Source organism: Carlito syrichta, unplaced genomic scaffold (assembly GCF_000164805.1).
Source record: "Carlito syrichta isolate Samal-C Ts95f unplaced genomic scaffold, Tarsius_syrichta-2.0.1 Scaffold304639, whole genome shotgun sequence".
Lineage (NCBI taxonomy): Eukaryota > Metazoa > Chordata > Mammalia > Primates > Tarsiidae > Carlito > Carlito syrichta.
In genome coordinates this window covers 218,392-235,975 of record NW_007248735.1, presented here as the reverse complement: position 1 = coordinate 235,975, position 17,584 = coordinate 218,392, and the positions used below count along the sequence as shown (strand labels likewise).

The 17,584-nt window shown below is 43.2% G+C and overlaps 1 protein-coding gene across 14 annotated transcripts in view; it reads right to left on the bottom strand.

Annotated features, from left to right (window-relative positions):
• UBAP2L (ubiquitin associated protein 2 like) overlaps nucleotides 1–17,584 on the bottom strand; it is a 47,275-nt gene that overhangs the window by 4,698 nt on the left and 24,993 nt on the right. For 11 of the 14 annotated variants that reach the window (XM_021713630.1, XM_008060546.1, XM_021713628.1 and 8 more), the window contains 13 exons: nucleotides 16,076–16,274; nucleotides 14,984–15,261; nucleotides 13,912–14,084; nucleotides 12,346–12,535; nucleotides 11,554–11,608; nucleotides 10,704–10,878; nucleotides 9,975–10,047; nucleotides 8,830–9,025; nucleotides 8,654–8,742; nucleotides 6,497–6,550; nucleotides 5,767–5,848; nucleotides 3,804–4,021; nucleotides 3,224–3,329 (listed from right to left, as the gene is read on the bottom strand). In XM_021713630.1, coding sequence (XP_021569305.1) covers nucleotides 3,224–3,329; nucleotides 3,804–4,021; nucleotides 5,767–5,848; nucleotides 6,497–6,550; nucleotides 8,654–8,742; nucleotides 8,830–9,025; nucleotides 9,975–10,047; nucleotides 10,704–10,878; nucleotides 11,554–11,608; nucleotides 12,346–12,535; nucleotides 13,912–14,084; nucleotides 14,984–15,261; nucleotides 16,076–16,274 — 1,888 coding nt within the window. Of the gene's footprint in view, nucleotides 1–1,416; nucleotides 1,819–3,223; nucleotides 3,330–3,803; nucleotides 4,022–5,766; nucleotides 5,849–6,496; nucleotides 6,551–8,653; nucleotides 8,743–8,829; nucleotides 9,026–9,974; nucleotides 10,048–10,703; nucleotides 10,879–11,553; nucleotides 11,609–12,345; nucleotides 12,536–13,911; nucleotides 14,085–14,983; nucleotides 15,262–16,075; nucleotides 16,275–17,584 lie in introns of those variants that run through there. The other 3 variants (XM_008060548.1, XM_008060549.1, XM_008060550.1) reach the window with 1 other exon arrangement.

Below are 17,584 nucleotides of genomic sequence, written 5' to 3'. Positions count from 1 at the left end.
TTCAAACTCCAGGTGCCTATCTGGCAACTCACTGGGTAACAGGCATAACTTTTAGGAACAGGAGTCAGTTATGGAAGACTTAAGCTAATAAGGAAATTTGTGTGGAAGGGTAAGAGTGAATGAAGGTGGAATAAACAGGTTATAAACAGAACATTTTAAAAGACAAACCAAGAGACAATTTATCTTTACTGAAAGGCAAAAAAAAGCTTACTTGGTCACCCTCTGCAAAGTGAGGCTAGGCTGCCTACATTGGATGGGAGAAAGGACTAGCTGGATTCCTAAGCTGGGTGCTAGGGAAGAATTTGGATCCAATGTGCTCCTACGTGGTCTCATTTTTTCCAGGGGTTAGGCTAGCTAAAACCAGGTTGTAGTCCAGAGGCCTTATCTTAGATATGAAGTGGAAGGGACTGAAATGCAGGAAAAATAATATTCTGTGTAGTAGCCATAATAGCTTCAATGTAAGCATTAGAGACCCTGGAAAATAATGGACGCCGATTTCCCTACCCCTCACCAGAGTTAGATAAGACTTCTCTTGCTTTCCTCCTTCCAACATCAATACCCCCTGCCTCTCCCCAAACTCCCAAACAGTGATAATACCAAATATACTGTGGACGGTAGGGAAAAAATACATGAACCTATCTGCCCCAGCATGGCAACCCCTGGGAAAGTTGGTTACACTCCACAGGGCAAAATTACCCCAGAGGTTTGGGAACAAATACAAGGAAAGGTGGATACTTTTGCTTTCCAATTAACCAAGGGTTGTGATTTCACTGTCCAAGTTAATTCTAGAAACAAAGGGGTGATGGTGTATACTAGTTTGACTGGTTAGGGATTAATATTTCCATAGTCAAGGAGATGTCTGACCAAATCTCTCGTGCACATCCTTAGCTATACCCACAAATGCAAAATGATAATCCACAATCTCTGAAAAGCCGCTAAGGGACTAAGAACAATGTTACAGGCTAGCACAGTTTCCACAGAGCCTGAGTCACCAACCAGCTGATCACTAATGACTTTATCAGATCTCAGCCACTTGGTCTTTGGGAACCAAATGTGGGGATTAAGCTTTGGACGATACTTCCCTAACAGCTCTGACCACCATTTCTTTTGCCTTTCAACATGACATGACCCTCCAAACTTTTTGTCCATTCCCCCCTGCTTATGTCAGAGGCAGGGGGAAAATGAAGTAATATAAGCATGGAGAATTAGGGATTTCTACTTTCTTTACCAACCAATCAACAGGCTGGAAACTGAGGCTGTTCCCCCTCCCACAACCTTAATTAAACTACCATACTGAAAGTTAACAGTGCTTTGGCTATGCTGGGGTTTGATTGAAAAGCCACCCTCCACCCGTCATCCACAGCACAACATTGGTTCCTAGTGTCCAGAAAGACATGCACGGAAAGAACGCCAGAGTTAGCTAAAGAAATACCACAGTTTATTGAAGACTACAAATATTTTTGTTACAAGTTGAAACTACATGCCTTCCAGAAATCAAAAGCAACAGCAGGTGTGTGCATTGATGCTTCGGAGGTGCTGCACCGCTTGAACTTGAAATGGGTAAGACAGGGTCAGACACATGGGGGAGAGGGAGATGGGGGAGGGGCAAGTTCAAAAGCCCAGAAGGTATCCACCAACTCATTTCCCCAACCCACGCAGGCCATGGCCTCAGCTCAGCAGGCTCTCCTCAGTGGTCTGGTTTCTGAAACAAGACTTCAGTGCAAATTTATACACACACACAAAACATAGCCCCCAGCCTTGGGCCAAATTAGCTCTCAGCCGTCCAGAAATGCTTGTAAGGGGGTGGATATTTTCTTCCTAAAAGGAATCAAATACATAAAAATAAATAAATTTAGAGGTTGATGAGGAGTGGAATGACAAGAGCCCTCTGTGGGGTTGGGAAGTGGGGGTTCTCAAAAGGCTGTTATAAAAAGTTTCTGAAATCTTAAGGGAGGTAAGAAGCTGGGATTTCCAGAATCAGGTATGCCAATTCTCTCTTAATATAAATCGTCTACCTCCCAAAATTCTTGAACTTGTTCCAACTAAGACTTCAACCGGTCCTCAGAATGGGGCCACTCCATGTCAAAGAGCTTATAATCCTCCCCACCAAGGATTAGGGTGGACCTTGCTCAGTGAGAGAAGTGGCCACAAGGAATCTATGCGTTAAATCTCAGTGAAGCGTGTCAAGATTTGTTTAATTTAAATAACGGCCCACTATAAATCATACAGCATGGTTCAAAGCTCCAATAAGTTCCTACACCTTATTGCCTTCTGTGCTCAGCTCAGACAGTTTCCTAATTAATAAATACTGTGGTCAATTTACCCACCTGAAGCCCACATAAGGATGAAGAACAAATGCTGCTTCATTTAAATCACCATAAAATTGTCACTGAGCTGACAGCTTTGAAGGAAAACCCTCAACCCCAACCCCTAGCAATTACGGCAACCTCCTCCCCAAATTCACCCAAGTCACTGAAAAAAGTAGATAGAATCATTTTTGACAAAGGCTCTTTCTCACTCTCTGTCCTCCAAAAGTGGAGCACAGATGTCAGGTTTGGAAGCAAGAATAGGCTAAGTATCTTTTAGGTCAATACCCATCCAAAGGATTCCTACACTGCCCTCCCTGTCATCAGATGTGCAAATGGACTTTGCAAAGAGACCAGTCATGCAAATGAAGGAATCTAGTCCAACTCTCTCCAGTCACTCTATTGATTAGTCATGCCTACTTCTTTCCACAGCTTATGTCTTCTAGCTAGGGAATAAAAAAGAGGCCATATAAGAAAAATATTACTACAAAGAGATTTAAACCAAACTCTGATCATAATCTGTTAGCTATGAACTCACTAAAGCCTTCTATTCAGTGGCTATACCCCCACCCCCTTTTGTACTGTTAGTGCCAAATGTATTAATATACTTGCCTCCATGGACATTTCAAACAAAATCTTGGGGCTCCTTGCCCTACTTCCCACCCAACTTTTGGTCAGTCAACATATTCTAAGACAACACATGCTCTGGGGAATTCCCATAATAAATAGTGGACATATGTCCTAGTATCAACCAACTGCTTCCACAGACACTCAAGTCAGTCAAGCATTAACAACCATACTTGAAGCAGTAGCACACCCTCACCATCCCCATTTTCTCAAGCGCCAAGTCTTCTTCCCTGAAACTCATCCAGTGACACCCCACAGATATCACTGAGCCAAGGCCAAGGTGAGCTTACCAGTGTTGTATCCATGAGACCCATATCCACTCGGCTGTTGGAAAGGGGTGGCCGATGCATTCACACTGACATTCACACCATGCTGCTTGGAAGAGGTAGGAGCCACCTGAAGAGCAAAAAGACCAGAACTGCAGTGAAATGGCAGCACAATACCATCTGTTCCATTTGTTCTACTCCAGGGACTTAACATGCAGATGGCTACCTATCCTGATGCAGGCTAGCCAGTTTGCTTAGTGAAATGGGTTCCACACTAATATTTCTACAATCTACCAGTAAAGTCAAGAAATGGTAGTCTGGAGGAAGGGAAAGGGGCAATGGTAGCAGGGAATGAATGACAGTCTGGGTGAAGCAAAGCTGTACGATATCACACTACTCCTTTGGCTAATTTTAAGAACTGGCAACCCATATCCTAATTCAACCAATTCCAGTCCCGCTTCCCTTCCCAGGCCAGAATTAGGCCAGAGGTGAAAACTGTTCCTCCTTATTCATTACCAAAAAGTTGACTATCCTCGAAAGCAGCTGGGATAGAGTCCAGGGCTAGGATTCTTACCACAAGAAGAGACCAAGGCCAGGTACTCACAGGGAACACAGCAGGCCCATACTGGAAGGTGCTGGGGAGGCCCGGGACCCCTGTGTAGTATGGCAGGCTGGTGTAACTGTAGCCAGGAGGCAGCGCCGGGTTCAGGAATGTCTGCTGCGTGGTGTGGTGAGTCTGCGTCTGATTCTGTTGGGGTTGGGCCAAGGTTGTGGCCGGGGCTGGGGAGGAGGCATCCCCACGGCCGAACTTTGTGAGGTCACCTGTGACAGGAGAGGCTAAATGTACCTGCCTCTTTCATCACAATATCAGTGTAGAACTACTACTTCTGGTTTCGCATGATTCTAAGAGATCCTATTCAAAGACTGTAAAGTTCAATTCCTTGAACTCCATTTCTTTGCAGTTCCATTTAGTATTGCTCAGCACATGCTTGCAATGCTATTCAAGGACTAAGGCTGAATAACTGCAAAGCTGTGGCAGATACAGGCTTTCAGAATAAGACTCCTGCATGATTTCTCTGCCCACTTGTGTACTCTTTCATCTTCCTCCTGCTTCCCTCCCCTTTGCTCCTCCATGGGGAACACTCTGTGCTAGACTTGAAGGACGAGAGATCAGGGAAAATGATAAGTCAATGACAGGTCAGCCAAAGGAAGAAGGCCCAAGGCCTAGCTAACGCAACAAGACTGCCACTATGAGTAGGATACAGGGACAGAAATGAGCACAGAAGGCCAGGTCAACCTCTGTGCTTCCTGGAAAAAGCTGGGGAATGGCTTAAAACTAAGTCAAGATAGCATTAACCCTCTGCACTCAGAGACATCTCGCAGACCATCTACCAGTAACTTGACTGCGCTTTTTCCAAGTATTGTACTGTAATTATATTTGGCTTATAACGGAATTGTGGACACCAAGGAAGATGAACTTATTTATGACCAAAAAAAGATCAACTTAGTTATGACGAAAAAAATCAATATCGTATCTTACATTTTTCTAACGTGTGGGAACATGTGAAGCAGTCACCAACATGCATTCTAAGTTCACTGATACATGCTGCACAAGATTAATTTGTTTGATATCTTCTACCTGGTGTCTTACTACTCAAGCAGACAATATGGTCTCGTTTTCTCCCTCTCATATTAATAATATGTAATTTATTGTCCAGTCTATTGTTCAAAGATGATATGGAAGGACATTCTTGTCTTATTTTTTTTTTTTAGTTGGAGTCTCACTCTGTTGCCCAGACTGGAGTGCAGTGACACGCTCCCGGCCACCACAGTCTCGACCTGCTGGGCTCTGGTGATCCTTCCACCTCAGCCTTCCAAGTAGCCGGAATTATAGATGTGCGCTACCATGTCCGGCTAATTTTTTATTTATTGTAGAGACAAGGTCTCGCCAAGTTGCCTGGGTGGGTCTCAAACCCACAGGATCAGGCAATCCACTCACCTCAGCCTCCTAAAGGCACGGGATTACAGGCTGAGCCACCGAGCCCAGCATATTCCACCTCTTTATGTGCTTTTTCATGCAATTTGAAAGGAAAACTTCAAGGAAATAAACATTAAAAAAAAATCTGTGCTGGCATAAGTTTGTCCTGGATAATCATCAGCAATCTCTTTATGTCCCCTGAGAAGGAACATCTGAGTGCAAAGGGTTAAAAAAAATTGTTTTTTGAGATGGAATCTCACTAATGTTGCCCAGGCTGGTCTCAAGCTCCTGGGCTCAAGTGATCCCCCCACCTCCTGAGTAGCTAGGACTAAAGGTGCCTGCTACCACATCCAGCTAACATATCATGTAAAAATCATAGGAAGAAAATAGAAAGTAGAACGAAAAAAGCTGCCACGTGCACAACTTTAGCAGGATTTTGAATCTACAAACCCTGACTGATCTTATCCATTCTATACTTCTGCTAAAGACCCTAATTAAGGTGAGAAGTGAGTCCCGTCTTGCTACTAGTCAGGTTTCTGCCACTAATCCCAACACAATCTCCCTTTATTGAGCCCCATCCCAATCCTACCAGAATAAGGGTTGCTGGCCAGGCTACCATCCCTCCCAGTCAGTGGAGTTGTGGGTGTGGGAAATGGGATGCTGTAGTAATCCTAGAAAAGAGAAATAAAAGAACCAAGATTCGATACCACTCATTCTCCAGCATGAGAATTATTTCCACATGGGAAGAAGGAGGAGAATGTTAGAGTACAGCAAATTACCCAGCCACTGATTAAGCTGGCTAGAGTTGGCATGAACTCCAAATTAATCTTGCATACACTGTCCCCCCTGCCTGGCCATGAGCACAGTCAGGCAAGGTCTACGGGTATGCCCATATGAGAACATATCACGGTCCATCAGGACCAATATTTTCAACCCTCTAGATATCATCCCTATCAGTTTACACCAAACTTATTCTACTAAGAAAACAGAGCTTTCCATTATTTAAAATGTTTAGGGTATACAGAAAGCATCCTGAGAGTGCCAGTTACTCTAACTGGACTATAAATTAGGTTAAAATGTATGTACTTCAAAGATGGCACAGCTCTGATTAAAAATAATCCAATAATAAAGTTACCTTCTGTTGTGCCAACCCCCCACCCAAATCCCTATATTCTAATATATCTTAAAACAAAGTACGTGCATGGAGGGATGGAAAAGAGCTACATCTGTGATTTATCAACTGAGCATTTGAGATAATCCTCCCAAATCTAATTTCTAAAGATCACTTTCTTTTTAAAAGCTCTACCCCACATACTCACCAATGGAAATCTTGTCTGAAGCATCTGCAAGTCATCATAACCATATACTTGTGGCTGAAAGACAGACATACAACAATAAGAACCGGTCATAATGTTAGCAAACCAAACAGCTAAGAGGCAAACAAATTCAACAAAACATTCATCCTCAATCTTGTTTAGAACAGGACACAGTTTTCCTTCAGTTTTAAAGGAAAAGAATGAAGTAGAAAGAGACTGAATGATTCATGAACAATCTTGAAACTCTGAGATACTACTGAACTCAACCAGGCTAGCCTCTTGGCATCAATAGGGTAGACACAAATTATACATGAGCATCTGGTTTTACCCTCTATATTCTACCAGTCTCTGTCTCTAACAGCCTTCAAAATCAGGCTTAAAATGTATCTCCTTCAGAAGACTCGTATTTTATGCATTTTCCCCAACTTCTGAGTCCTAAGGTAGTGTTATTGTTTAAAAAAAAGGCCAGGTGCAGTGGCTCATGCCTATAATCCCAGCACTTTGGGAAGCCGAGGTGAGAGAACTGCCTAAGCCCACAGGTTCGAGACCAGCCTAGGCAACTTGGCGAGACTGCATCTCTACAATAAATAAAAAAAGTATAATAGTGCTATTTGGATATTTCACTTGTATGACATTTATCTAGACTGCTTCTTATTTATTTTATGAGTCCCACCCGGTTTATTTATTTATTTAAATTTTTTTTGAGTTGGAGTCTCACTCTGTCACCCAGACTGGAGTGCAGTGACCGCTTCCAGCCACCGCAGCCTCAAACTGCTGGACTCCAGCGATCCTTCCGCCTCAGCCTTCCGAGGAGCCGGAATTACAGGCATGCGCTACCACGCCCGGCTGATTTTTTGAGTTATTGTAGAGATGAGGTCTCGCTGCCGAGGCGGGTCTCGAACCCATGGGCTCAGGCAATCCACTCACCTCAGCCTCCCAAAGGTGCGAGATTACAGGCTGAGCCACCGAGCCCGGCTATTTATTTATTTTTTAAGTGAGAAAGCGGGATTTATTGAGAGGACAAAGGAACTCCCACAGTGGGAGGGGGCCTGAAGGCATTGCCCCTAGACTTCCTCTAAGAGAGCAAGATATCTTTTTTTTTTTTTTGAATAGGAGTCTCACTCTGTTACTCAGGCAGGAGTACAGTGACATGACCACAGCCACCGCAGACTCGACCTGCTCAACTCAGGAGATCCGTCCAACTCAGCCAAATAGCTGAAATCACAGGCACACATCACCACACCTGGCTAATTTTTTGATTTATTGTAGAGATGAGGTCTTGCCAAATTGCCCAGGCTGGTCTCGAATCCCTGGGCTCAGGCAATTCTCTCGCCTCTGCCTCCCAAAGTGCTGAGATTACAGGGGTAAGCCACTGTGCCCAGTTGAGTAAGGTATCTTTTAAAAGAAATTTTCATAACTACCCTTCATCTTAATAGGTACAAAATACTTCAAGATGATAGATGAGCAAAACACCGGAGCAAAAAAGCTACTACTGTCAGCCACTTATTCTCACAGTCCCAGACAGAGTCAGGGAAATTTGTTCTGACAAGGCCAGAGTCTACAAAGTCCCCCAGAGTTAGGGCATCAATCCAAAGAGAAAATAATTCTCTATGAAATTGAAAGGGATTCCAGGTGAACCTTCAGACCTTTGGCTTCTGAGGTCCAGCAGTTGTGTTTCTAATAGAACAGAAACTCTCATTTCAACAACAAATAAAAGCAGATACACAACAGAGGGCGTGGCCCTGGTCTCCGTTTAGTCCTTCCTCTCTAGAAACTATTATTTTTTCTGAAACTATAAAGATTAAAAACTGTTTGCTTACATATGGCAATCATTCATTTATTCTGTATTTTAATTACAGTTACCCTTGAGCAACACAGGTTTGAACTGCATGGATCCACTTATATGTGAATTTTCTTTCAACCAGACACATAGATAGAAAATACAGTATTCACAGCATGAGAAATCTATTATGTGCAGATTCCATAGGCAGAAACGCAGTACTTGAGTATGTATGAGTTTTGTTACACACAGGGATCCTGGAACCCATCCCCAACATACACTAAGTGAAAAGTATATAGTCTTCCACCTGAAGTCAGAGTTTTAAAAAGAGTAGCCACACCATTCTCACTTTTTGGAGAAGGCCCTTCAGTCCCACTTACCGGGTAGGCATGTAACAGCCCTGGAGCCATAATATACGGATTAGGCAACAACGGCGGGACCCCAGGAGGGAGGTTGGGAGGAGCTTTTCCTGAAAGAGAAATTACATTTTTATCTTGTCATACAATTACTTATCTCTTCCATCCCAGAGGAATGTTACCTGCTTATGAAAGGCTACCTGAAGTCGTAGCAACTGAGCTTCGAGTCGAGGCTGTGACGGTAGAGTTGCTACCTAGGCTAAGGCCCAGGCTGCTGCCACTATTGAGACTGGAGGAGACACTGACAACTGGGGGAGGTGCAGAGACTGTGCTGGACGTGGTGGAGAAAGTGCTGGAGGAAGAATGGAGATTCGCCTCACTCTCCACACTTGTGTGCTTCAAAAATGGGGGTTGGGGGGTAGTAGAAGAGAGAAGAAAACAGAGATTAGCATCAGAGATCAGGAAAGATAAAATAATCCTTTTGGCTGATTATATTATCATTATGTCAATTTCCCAATTAAAAAGGCCAAGGCAGGGTACCAGGGTGCCTTCTGCCAAAGTAGTTAGAATCTCCAGTTACATATTCCTCAAGACTCATCTGGGAAGGATGGTAATAGATTCACTGCACATCATCATCCTGTTCAGAAAGACAGCAAAGCGGGGACAAACTGCCCACAGAGACCAACAATGGTTGGTAAGAGGATAGAGACAGTTGAGATATTAAAAAAATGCATCAAAGCCTTCTTTCCCATACTTTTCTTCACTAGTTTGGCCCAAGAGACCAGCTTGTATGCTAGAAAAAAGTATAAGTTGGCTTTAACCTGAAACTGTACATTTGAGGAAAGAGAAAGCCATGGCCTTCATATCCTCTCAGGTTTCTGGCAAACCTAACATCTTTTCTAAAATGGGTCCTCCTTTATAACCTTTGCTTCGTTCCCTAATAGTTGTTATAAATCACAACAGTGAAATTAATTCTTTGATCAAAAGTCCTCATCTGGCTTCTACTTTCATGAAAATGTCCCGCCTTATACCGATTATTTTCAGCACTCAAATTCAGCACACCCCAGACCAAGGAAGAACAGCCCTAGGAGCTAGAAAATATTTTCTCACAGAATTTATGAAAGCATACAAAGCCCACCTATCTTCAGTGGGGGGGGCAAGAGTTCTGCAACACTTTGGCCTCTCTTAGCTTCTTAACATCCCTTTACTCCTTTTTCCTGCAACTTCAGATCAATGATCATTTTGTCATCACAGGAAGAAATTTTCAATAACTTCCTTTTAGGACAATCTTAGGGTTAGATAGTTCCAAGTGTCAGAAACCACACTTCCTCTTAGCATCACTTACCAAAAGAGTGGATGTTGAAGTGCGCCCAGAAGATGTTGATGACGAAAGGGTATTCTGCTGCGTAGATAACGTGCTACCAGAAAAAAGAGGTTTTGTATTAGTCACAGTGCTATGGTTACCTGACCTGGAGCTTCAGTCAAGAACATAAGCAAGGAAATAAGACAAAATATGGGACCAAGGAGGTCTGAGATCATATGATAAGCACAATGGCCAGCCAGGGGTAGTAAACAGTTAAACCAAGAATGAATGTTGAGCCGGGCTTGGTGGCTCAGCCTGTAATCCCGCGTCTTTGGGAGGCTGAGATGAGTGGATTGCCTGAGCCCGTGGGTTCGAGACCCACCTGGGCAGCGAGACCTCATTTCTACAATAAATCAAAAATCAGCCGGGCGTGGTAGCGCGCGCCTGTAATTCCAGCTACTCGGAAGGCTGAGGCGGAAGGATCACCGGAGCCCAGCAGGTAGAGGCTGCAGTGACCGGGAGCAGCCACTGCACTCCAGTCTGGGCGACGGAGTAAAACTCCAACTCAAAAAAAAAAAAAAAAAGAATAGATGTTGAAAGGGGAAAATAAAACAAACCTCTTCTGCCTTCACTTCCCACAACTCTTAATTGACCCACTTACCACAAATTCAGGGCTAATGTGGTCTGTGCCAGGTAGAGGAAGTAAGATAGAACGAGAGAGCTCTGTCATTGCTATTCACTAACCCCAAGCTCCAGCCTCACCCAAATCACCTGCTGTGTTGTGTGGTGGTAGTATTTGGGATTTCCTCACTGTGGCTCAAGCCACCCAAGGAGGATGAGTGCTGATTGGCTGTCGTCAGTAAGGAAGCTGCAGATACCGTTTCATTGAGAGGAGGGATGCTAGAAGTGGAAGGTGAGTCAGATTTCACTGCAGAGCCTGTAGCACCTGGAAATAAAGAGAAAGGAATTCATCTCTTCAGAGGAAAAGGAGTGCTGTAATAGGTGACCACAGTACCAGGATAACCCGAAGACAAGAGTATAAGTTACTTCACAATGAACCATATCTATTGTGTAGAATTTTTTTTTTTTTTTTGTTGAGTCAAGTCTCACTCTGTCACCCAGGCTAGAGTGCAGTCATGGTCATTGCAGCCTCGACCTGTTGCGCTCAGGCAATCCTTCCGCCTCAATGTTCCAAGTAGCTAGAACTACAGGCACGCACCACCACACTCAGTTTTTTTATTTACCACAGAGACATGGTCTAGCCAAGTTGCCCAGGCTAGTCTTGAATTCCTGGGCTCAATTTTACCTTGGTCTCCCAAAGTGCTGAGATTACAGGTATGAGCCACTGCACCCAGCAGGAATTTATTTCATTTTTTTCTAATCTGAGCATTTCAAAGCACAGATTTCATTTGTCCACTGAAGGTGGAACCGATGGAACTATCATTGTTTTAAGATAGAAAATCTGAACTTTGGATGGTTTGAGATTAAGCAACCAAGTGGAACCAAGCATAAACTATAACCAAATATTCTGATCACTGAGCCAGAGCCCTTTTCACTATAATCTAAAAAATGCAAAACTACTGACAGAGAAGGAGAGGGAAAAGCCTGGAGGAACACTCACCTTCAACAGATTGCGTGGTCTGCAACTGCGTGGCCTGCACAGAACTGAAGCCATTCTGGTACAGAAAAACAGAAGAGTAAGAAATAGACAAACTCATGTGAATGAGGCAAGTTAGCAGTGACTCAGCTTACTTTTGGTCAATAAATCTTTAGGAGAAACTATAAATAGTGAACCAAAGTATTAATATGATGTGGACTATCCAAAGAAACAAAATATCAACAAAAATTAAACAAAAGAAATTAGATATACCAATCCTGTGAGATGGAAAGACACAGAAGGCAACTCCCTAAACTGCTCAAGATGCCCCAAACCCAAAATAAAAACAGGGAAGGGCCAAAGTCCAAATCCAATGATCCTTGGGGGAGGATGTAGAGTATGACAGTTCAGCCAGACCACTTATTCTGTTGGCTGCATCTGACAATCACTCCATATCACCTCTAGTATATGCTGCCGCCCTTACCATGCCAGGACATAGAAAAGTGAGGTTTACTGACATGCATCCAGAAATCCAGCAATCACATCTTCCAAAAAGAGAGGTTCTTTGAGACTGATTCTACTAGAGACAATGAATTTTTAGTACAAAGATGATGGTTTTCTGGCTCTTGAATCTCTAGGCTTGCGTATAAGAACTTTTTATTTCACAAGCCACAGAGATGTGCCTTTTTCAGCTTCTCAATCACTAATACTTGCAAACTTTCTTAGCACCATTTGCTGAAAAGCAATACACTAAATGTTTAAGAGACTTGCCCATTATTCTCCTAATTAATGTCCAAGGGCTAATGAAGCCACTACCTTTGCCTGAGTCAGGTCCTTTTGGGGTGATGAAGAGATGGAGCTGGGGTACCGCCGAGTCTGTGTGGATCTCTGTTCATAAAGAGGGCCCTGAGCATTATTTTGGGAGGTATAGGTTGTCGACTGAATTGGGCCACTCTGATAACCAGACTCCTGACTCTGGTTAGATGAAATTGTAGATGAAGATTCACTGTTGGAAATGAAGATAAAGAAAAATTTAGAAAAACAAAACAGAGCAGATCTATTGATACTAAGGAAATGGTAGAGGATCTACTACTAGATAAAGCTGATTTCAAGCAAAAAGAAAATTTTCAACCAATAAAAGCAGCTGCCATAATTTTCTCCTGATAAGACTAGGGATTTCCACATTCTACAGTGCCAGGGATCTGAATTAAGAATGAAGTTCAAAAACATCTTCAAGTCAGGCGCAGTGGCTCAAGCCTATAATCCCAGCACTTTGGAAGGCCAAGGCAAAAGGACTGTCTGAGCCCGTGGGTTCGAGACCAGCCTGGGAAACCTCGTCTCTACAATAAATCAAAAAATTAGCTAGGTGTGATAGCACACACCTGTAGTTTCAGCTATTTGGAAGGCTGAGGCAGATGGATGGCCTGAGCCCAGCAGGTCAAGGTTGCACTGGCCAGGAGCATGCCACTGTACTCTAGCCTGGGCAACAGAGTGAGACTCCAACTCAAAAAAAAAAAAAAAAAGGCCTAAGGCAAAGTCCTTTGTTCCCCTACATTCTGCTGTTTATATATATGGAGGCTAAATGTCCATAGAAAGAATATACTACTCTTGGTCCCACCTATGCATTATAACACGTACTCTAAGCACAGAAAAAAACCATCTTTTGTTCTCATATTCATTTCAAGGAGTTCTAGGCTCCCTTGAGAACCTTATTAGATTTCTAAATTTTAATTCTTAATTTTTTTAATTCTAATTTTAACTCTAAAGTTACTTGTAGAACTTTGCTGAGAGGAACTCTTTAGAATATTCACATCAGTGGCAGTTATGACTCAATAGATCTAGACTAGGGCCAGATATTGTATTTTTATTTTAAATTTTAAGAATTGACAAATTAGTCCCTTGAAATTCCTTCAGAAGTTTCTATTACTCTCCTTGATAGTTACCAGAGGAGGTAGGAAATGTTCCACTAGTAAGGCTCCTTTCTAATTTATTTAAAATATTAATGCTATCTCCTTCCTGGAATTCAAAGTTATACCCTTCACAGGCATAAGTTCCACATCACTGAAAGTACTGAAAAGAAGTGACAATATCATTTTTAGCTGTTGGCAGATGCCACGGTACTGTTAGAGGTAATGTACACATATTTCAGAACAGAGCTTGGACATTCTAGAAATACTCAAAGGGCATATTTCTATCTGTTTAGAGTTACAGATAATCCTAGTAACAACATTTTAGAGTGCTCAACAAAAGGCTACCATTGAATGCTTTTCTCCCTCCCCCAGGTAGAGGTTTGTTCTCTTCAGAGCTCTAGAAATTAACAAGAGACTTAGAAAAAGTATTAAAGGCTAATAAGAGAGGTCTTATATCTAATGCGTCCTCTACCTGGCCGTGCTGGTATACAGGCTACTTGGAGCCTGGCTTGAAGAGGCGCTCGTGGTGGGGGTGGACTCATAATCAGAAAGCACAGGCTCTGACCCAAACTGCAATGCCCCAAACTGCAGGTTTAGCCCTGAGATATCTGCTGAGCCAGGCATCTCCACAGCCAGAGCAGGAATCTGTAGAAAAATGGGAAGGAAAAGAGAAAGTAATGTTTTGTTTTGTTTTGAAAAAGTCTCACTCTGTTGCCCAGGCTGGAGTAGTGGTATGCTCACAGCCACTGCAGCCTTGACCTGCTGAGCTCAGATGACCCTTCTGCCTCAGCCTTCCAAGTAGCTGGAACCACAGACATGTGACACCATGTCCGACTAATTATTTGATTTATTGTAGAGACGAGGTCTTGCCAAGTTGCCCAGGCTGGTCACAAACCCCTAGACTCACGCAATTCTCTTGCCTCTGCCTCCCAAAGTGCTGGGATTACAGGAGTGAGCCACCGTGCCTGGCAGTAATGGTTTTAATACAATCTACTGAAGACTAATAAGAAACTTTCCATTCAAATTTCTAGGCCAGGCATGGTGGCTGAGGAGATGAGAGGAAGCTGAGGAAAGAGGAATGCATGAGCCTAGTAGAGTTCAAGACCAACCTGGGCAACATAGCAAGACCTTGTCTCACTTTAAAAAAAAAGTCTTTGGGTCAGGCTCGGTGGCTCAGCCTGTAATCCCAGCACTTGGGAGGCTGAAGTGAGTGGACTGCCTGAGCCCACAGGTTCGAGACTAGCCTGGGCAACATGGTGAGACCTTGTCCCTACAATAAATCAAAAATAAATTGGCCAGGCGTGGTAGCACATGCCTATAGTTCGGCTACCTGGAAGGCTGAGGGGGGAGGATCGCCCGAGTCCAGAAAGTTGATTTTGGAATGGCCATGAGCGTGACACTACACTCCAGCCTGGGTGACAGAGTGAGACTCCAAATCAAAAAAACAAAAGTGTTTAAATTCAGATTTCCAAACTTACCCATACAATCTCAATTCTCAAATCTCAAACCTCTTAAGATAATTATCTACCTAAAAGTTTATATACCTTAGAAGTCAAGGAGGCTTTTTTCTTCTGCTGTTTCAGTTTCTGCTGAGCCGGTTGAGGGCTGGAGGACTGGTTGTCTGAAGATCCAGGTGACATTTGTGGAGCCGAGGTGGATTTACTTGGCAGAGGAGACGAGGGGGGTGGAGGTGCAGCTGTAGAGGTAGCCACTGCAGGTGGCTTCTCCTGAAGGAACACCTCCATCATGGTTGAAGATGAGGTGAAAGCCTGGCGTTTTGTAAAGGGGCTATGCACTGTTGAATCACTTGGGTTCTTCAAATCTGCAAGAGGAAAATCAGTTTGTGTGAGGCCAGAGATGCTTATGAATCTTGAGGAAATGATATTGTTCTGTACTAGTGCCACGAACAAGGTCCTCAAGAATCAGAAACTTACATAAACAGGTTCTCTTTAGGACTTAATGTCATTTCTACAGGTGACAACCACTGGATTACATGTTCTTAAGAGCCAAATCAAATCTACATCATTATCCAATCTAAAAACTGTACAAGTTTAAAGTACAGTAAAATTCCTTATTTATTGTCATCAATTGGTTATTGGAAACTGTGACTTCAAGCAAAACAATGCACAGAAGGCCCCTGAATAACTTCAAGCAAAACAACGCACAGCAGGCTCCTGAATAACATCATTTCCTTCAACAACATTTTGCTATAAAGTTGGTGAGGAAAAAAATAAACGGGTTTCTTTCTATGTTGTTTTGCATAGTCAGTTTCCAAGAGCCTATCAATGATGTGAAATGAGGACTTACTGTACAAGGTCTTAAGGTGGTCAAGTTCATAAACCCAGAGGCAACATGTTATTTACAAACACTGAAGATAAATCTAAGGAGAATCCCACAAAATCCCCAAGTCAACAGAAGACTGCAACTACATATACGGTTAAATCTGATGGCCTCAAATTTTTATTCCCCAACTTTCTGAACCCAGTCTATCTGATTAGGGGAAATCAGCTAGCCAGTTGGCTGCCTCTCTCCTTCACTAGAGAATACATTCTCCCCCCACTGCCAGTCTCTTGACAGGGAATTTTGCTCCAATGCTCCAATGCTCAAAGGATTCAAGTCACTTTCCATCTTCTCACCATACTGCACCAGTGATGGGGATTGTGTGGTTGAGCCCATGTCCCAAGAGGAGGTGGTGGTGCTTCCCGATTGAGAATGCTGAGCTGCCAACTGAGCCAGGGCTTGAGCAGTCTTGAATTGCTCCAAGAACTGGGAGCCCGTGGTACTGCCGCCTTTAGCTTCACCAACATCACCAAATCCTTTCCCTAACATGCTCACCTGTAGATCAACAAAGAGATGAGAGAAATCTACAGCCAGCAATTTTGTTTGGCTACTCGTAAAGACAGTTATTCAGATTGAGAACTGGTCAGACAAGTAAAAAATGCTGCCAACTATGTATACACCATAATCCATTTGAGTATAAGATCTAGAGTCAGACTGTCATAGGTTCAATCCCCAGATGTGAATCTTGGAAAAATTACTTTCAATCTTTCTTTGCCTCAGTTTCCTTGTCTGAAAATCGGAATGAAATTAGTACTTCATAAAGCTGAAGAAGGATTAAAGAAATTAATACACTTAATATGTGCATAGCACATAGTAAGTACTCAAAGAAAAAAAAAGCCATTAAAACTCATACCATCACTACCTCCTCCCTTCTTCTCAGGAATAAAGTTCTGTAGATCAAAGAACTTTTCCTTCCCTTCTAATTTTTTTTTTTTTTGAGACAGGATTTCTTTTCTTTTCTTTTTTTTTTGAGTTGGAGTCTCACTCTGTTGCCCAGGCTGGAGTCAGTGGCACACTCATGGCCACTGCAGCCTCAATCTGCTGGGCTGTGGCCATCCTTCTGCCTCAGTCTTCTAAGTAGCTGGAACTACAGACACATGCTACCACACATGGCTAATTTTTTGATTTATTGTAGAGACGAGGTCTCCCCAAGTTACCCAGGCTGGTCTCGAACCCCTGGGTTCAGGCAATCCTCTCGCCTCAGCCTCCCAAAGTGCTGGGATTACAAACTTGAGCCACCACACCCAGCCTGGAAACAGGGCTTCTCTCTGTTGCCCAGGCTGGAGTACAATGGCACGATGACAGCTTACGGCAGCCCCAGACTCCTGAGCTTAAGCAATACTCCTGCCTCAGCTCCCAAGTAGCTAGGACTATAGGAGTGCACTAATATGTCTTGCTGATTTATTTTTATTTTTTGAAGAGGTGGGGTCTCACTATGTTGCCCAGGCAGGTCTTGAACTCCTGGCATCAAGCAATTCTTCCACTGCATCCTCCCAAAGTGTTGGGATTACAGACAGAAGCCACTACATTCAGCCCTATATATTTTAATCAACCAACGCTTGACTAAAGTTTGTGATCCTTTCATTAAATAACTCAAAAGAATCAAAAACAACTGGAGCCTCATCTCAGTGCTTCTAATAAATAGCACACAGGCCAAAAAAAAAAAAAAAAAAAGTTAAAGGGCCATCCCAACTTTTTTTCTTTTTTTTGAGTTGGAGTCTCAGTCCGTTGCCCAGGCTGGAGGGCAGTGGCATGCTCCCGGCCACCGCAACCTCAACATGCTGGGCTCTGGGATCTTGGAAGCC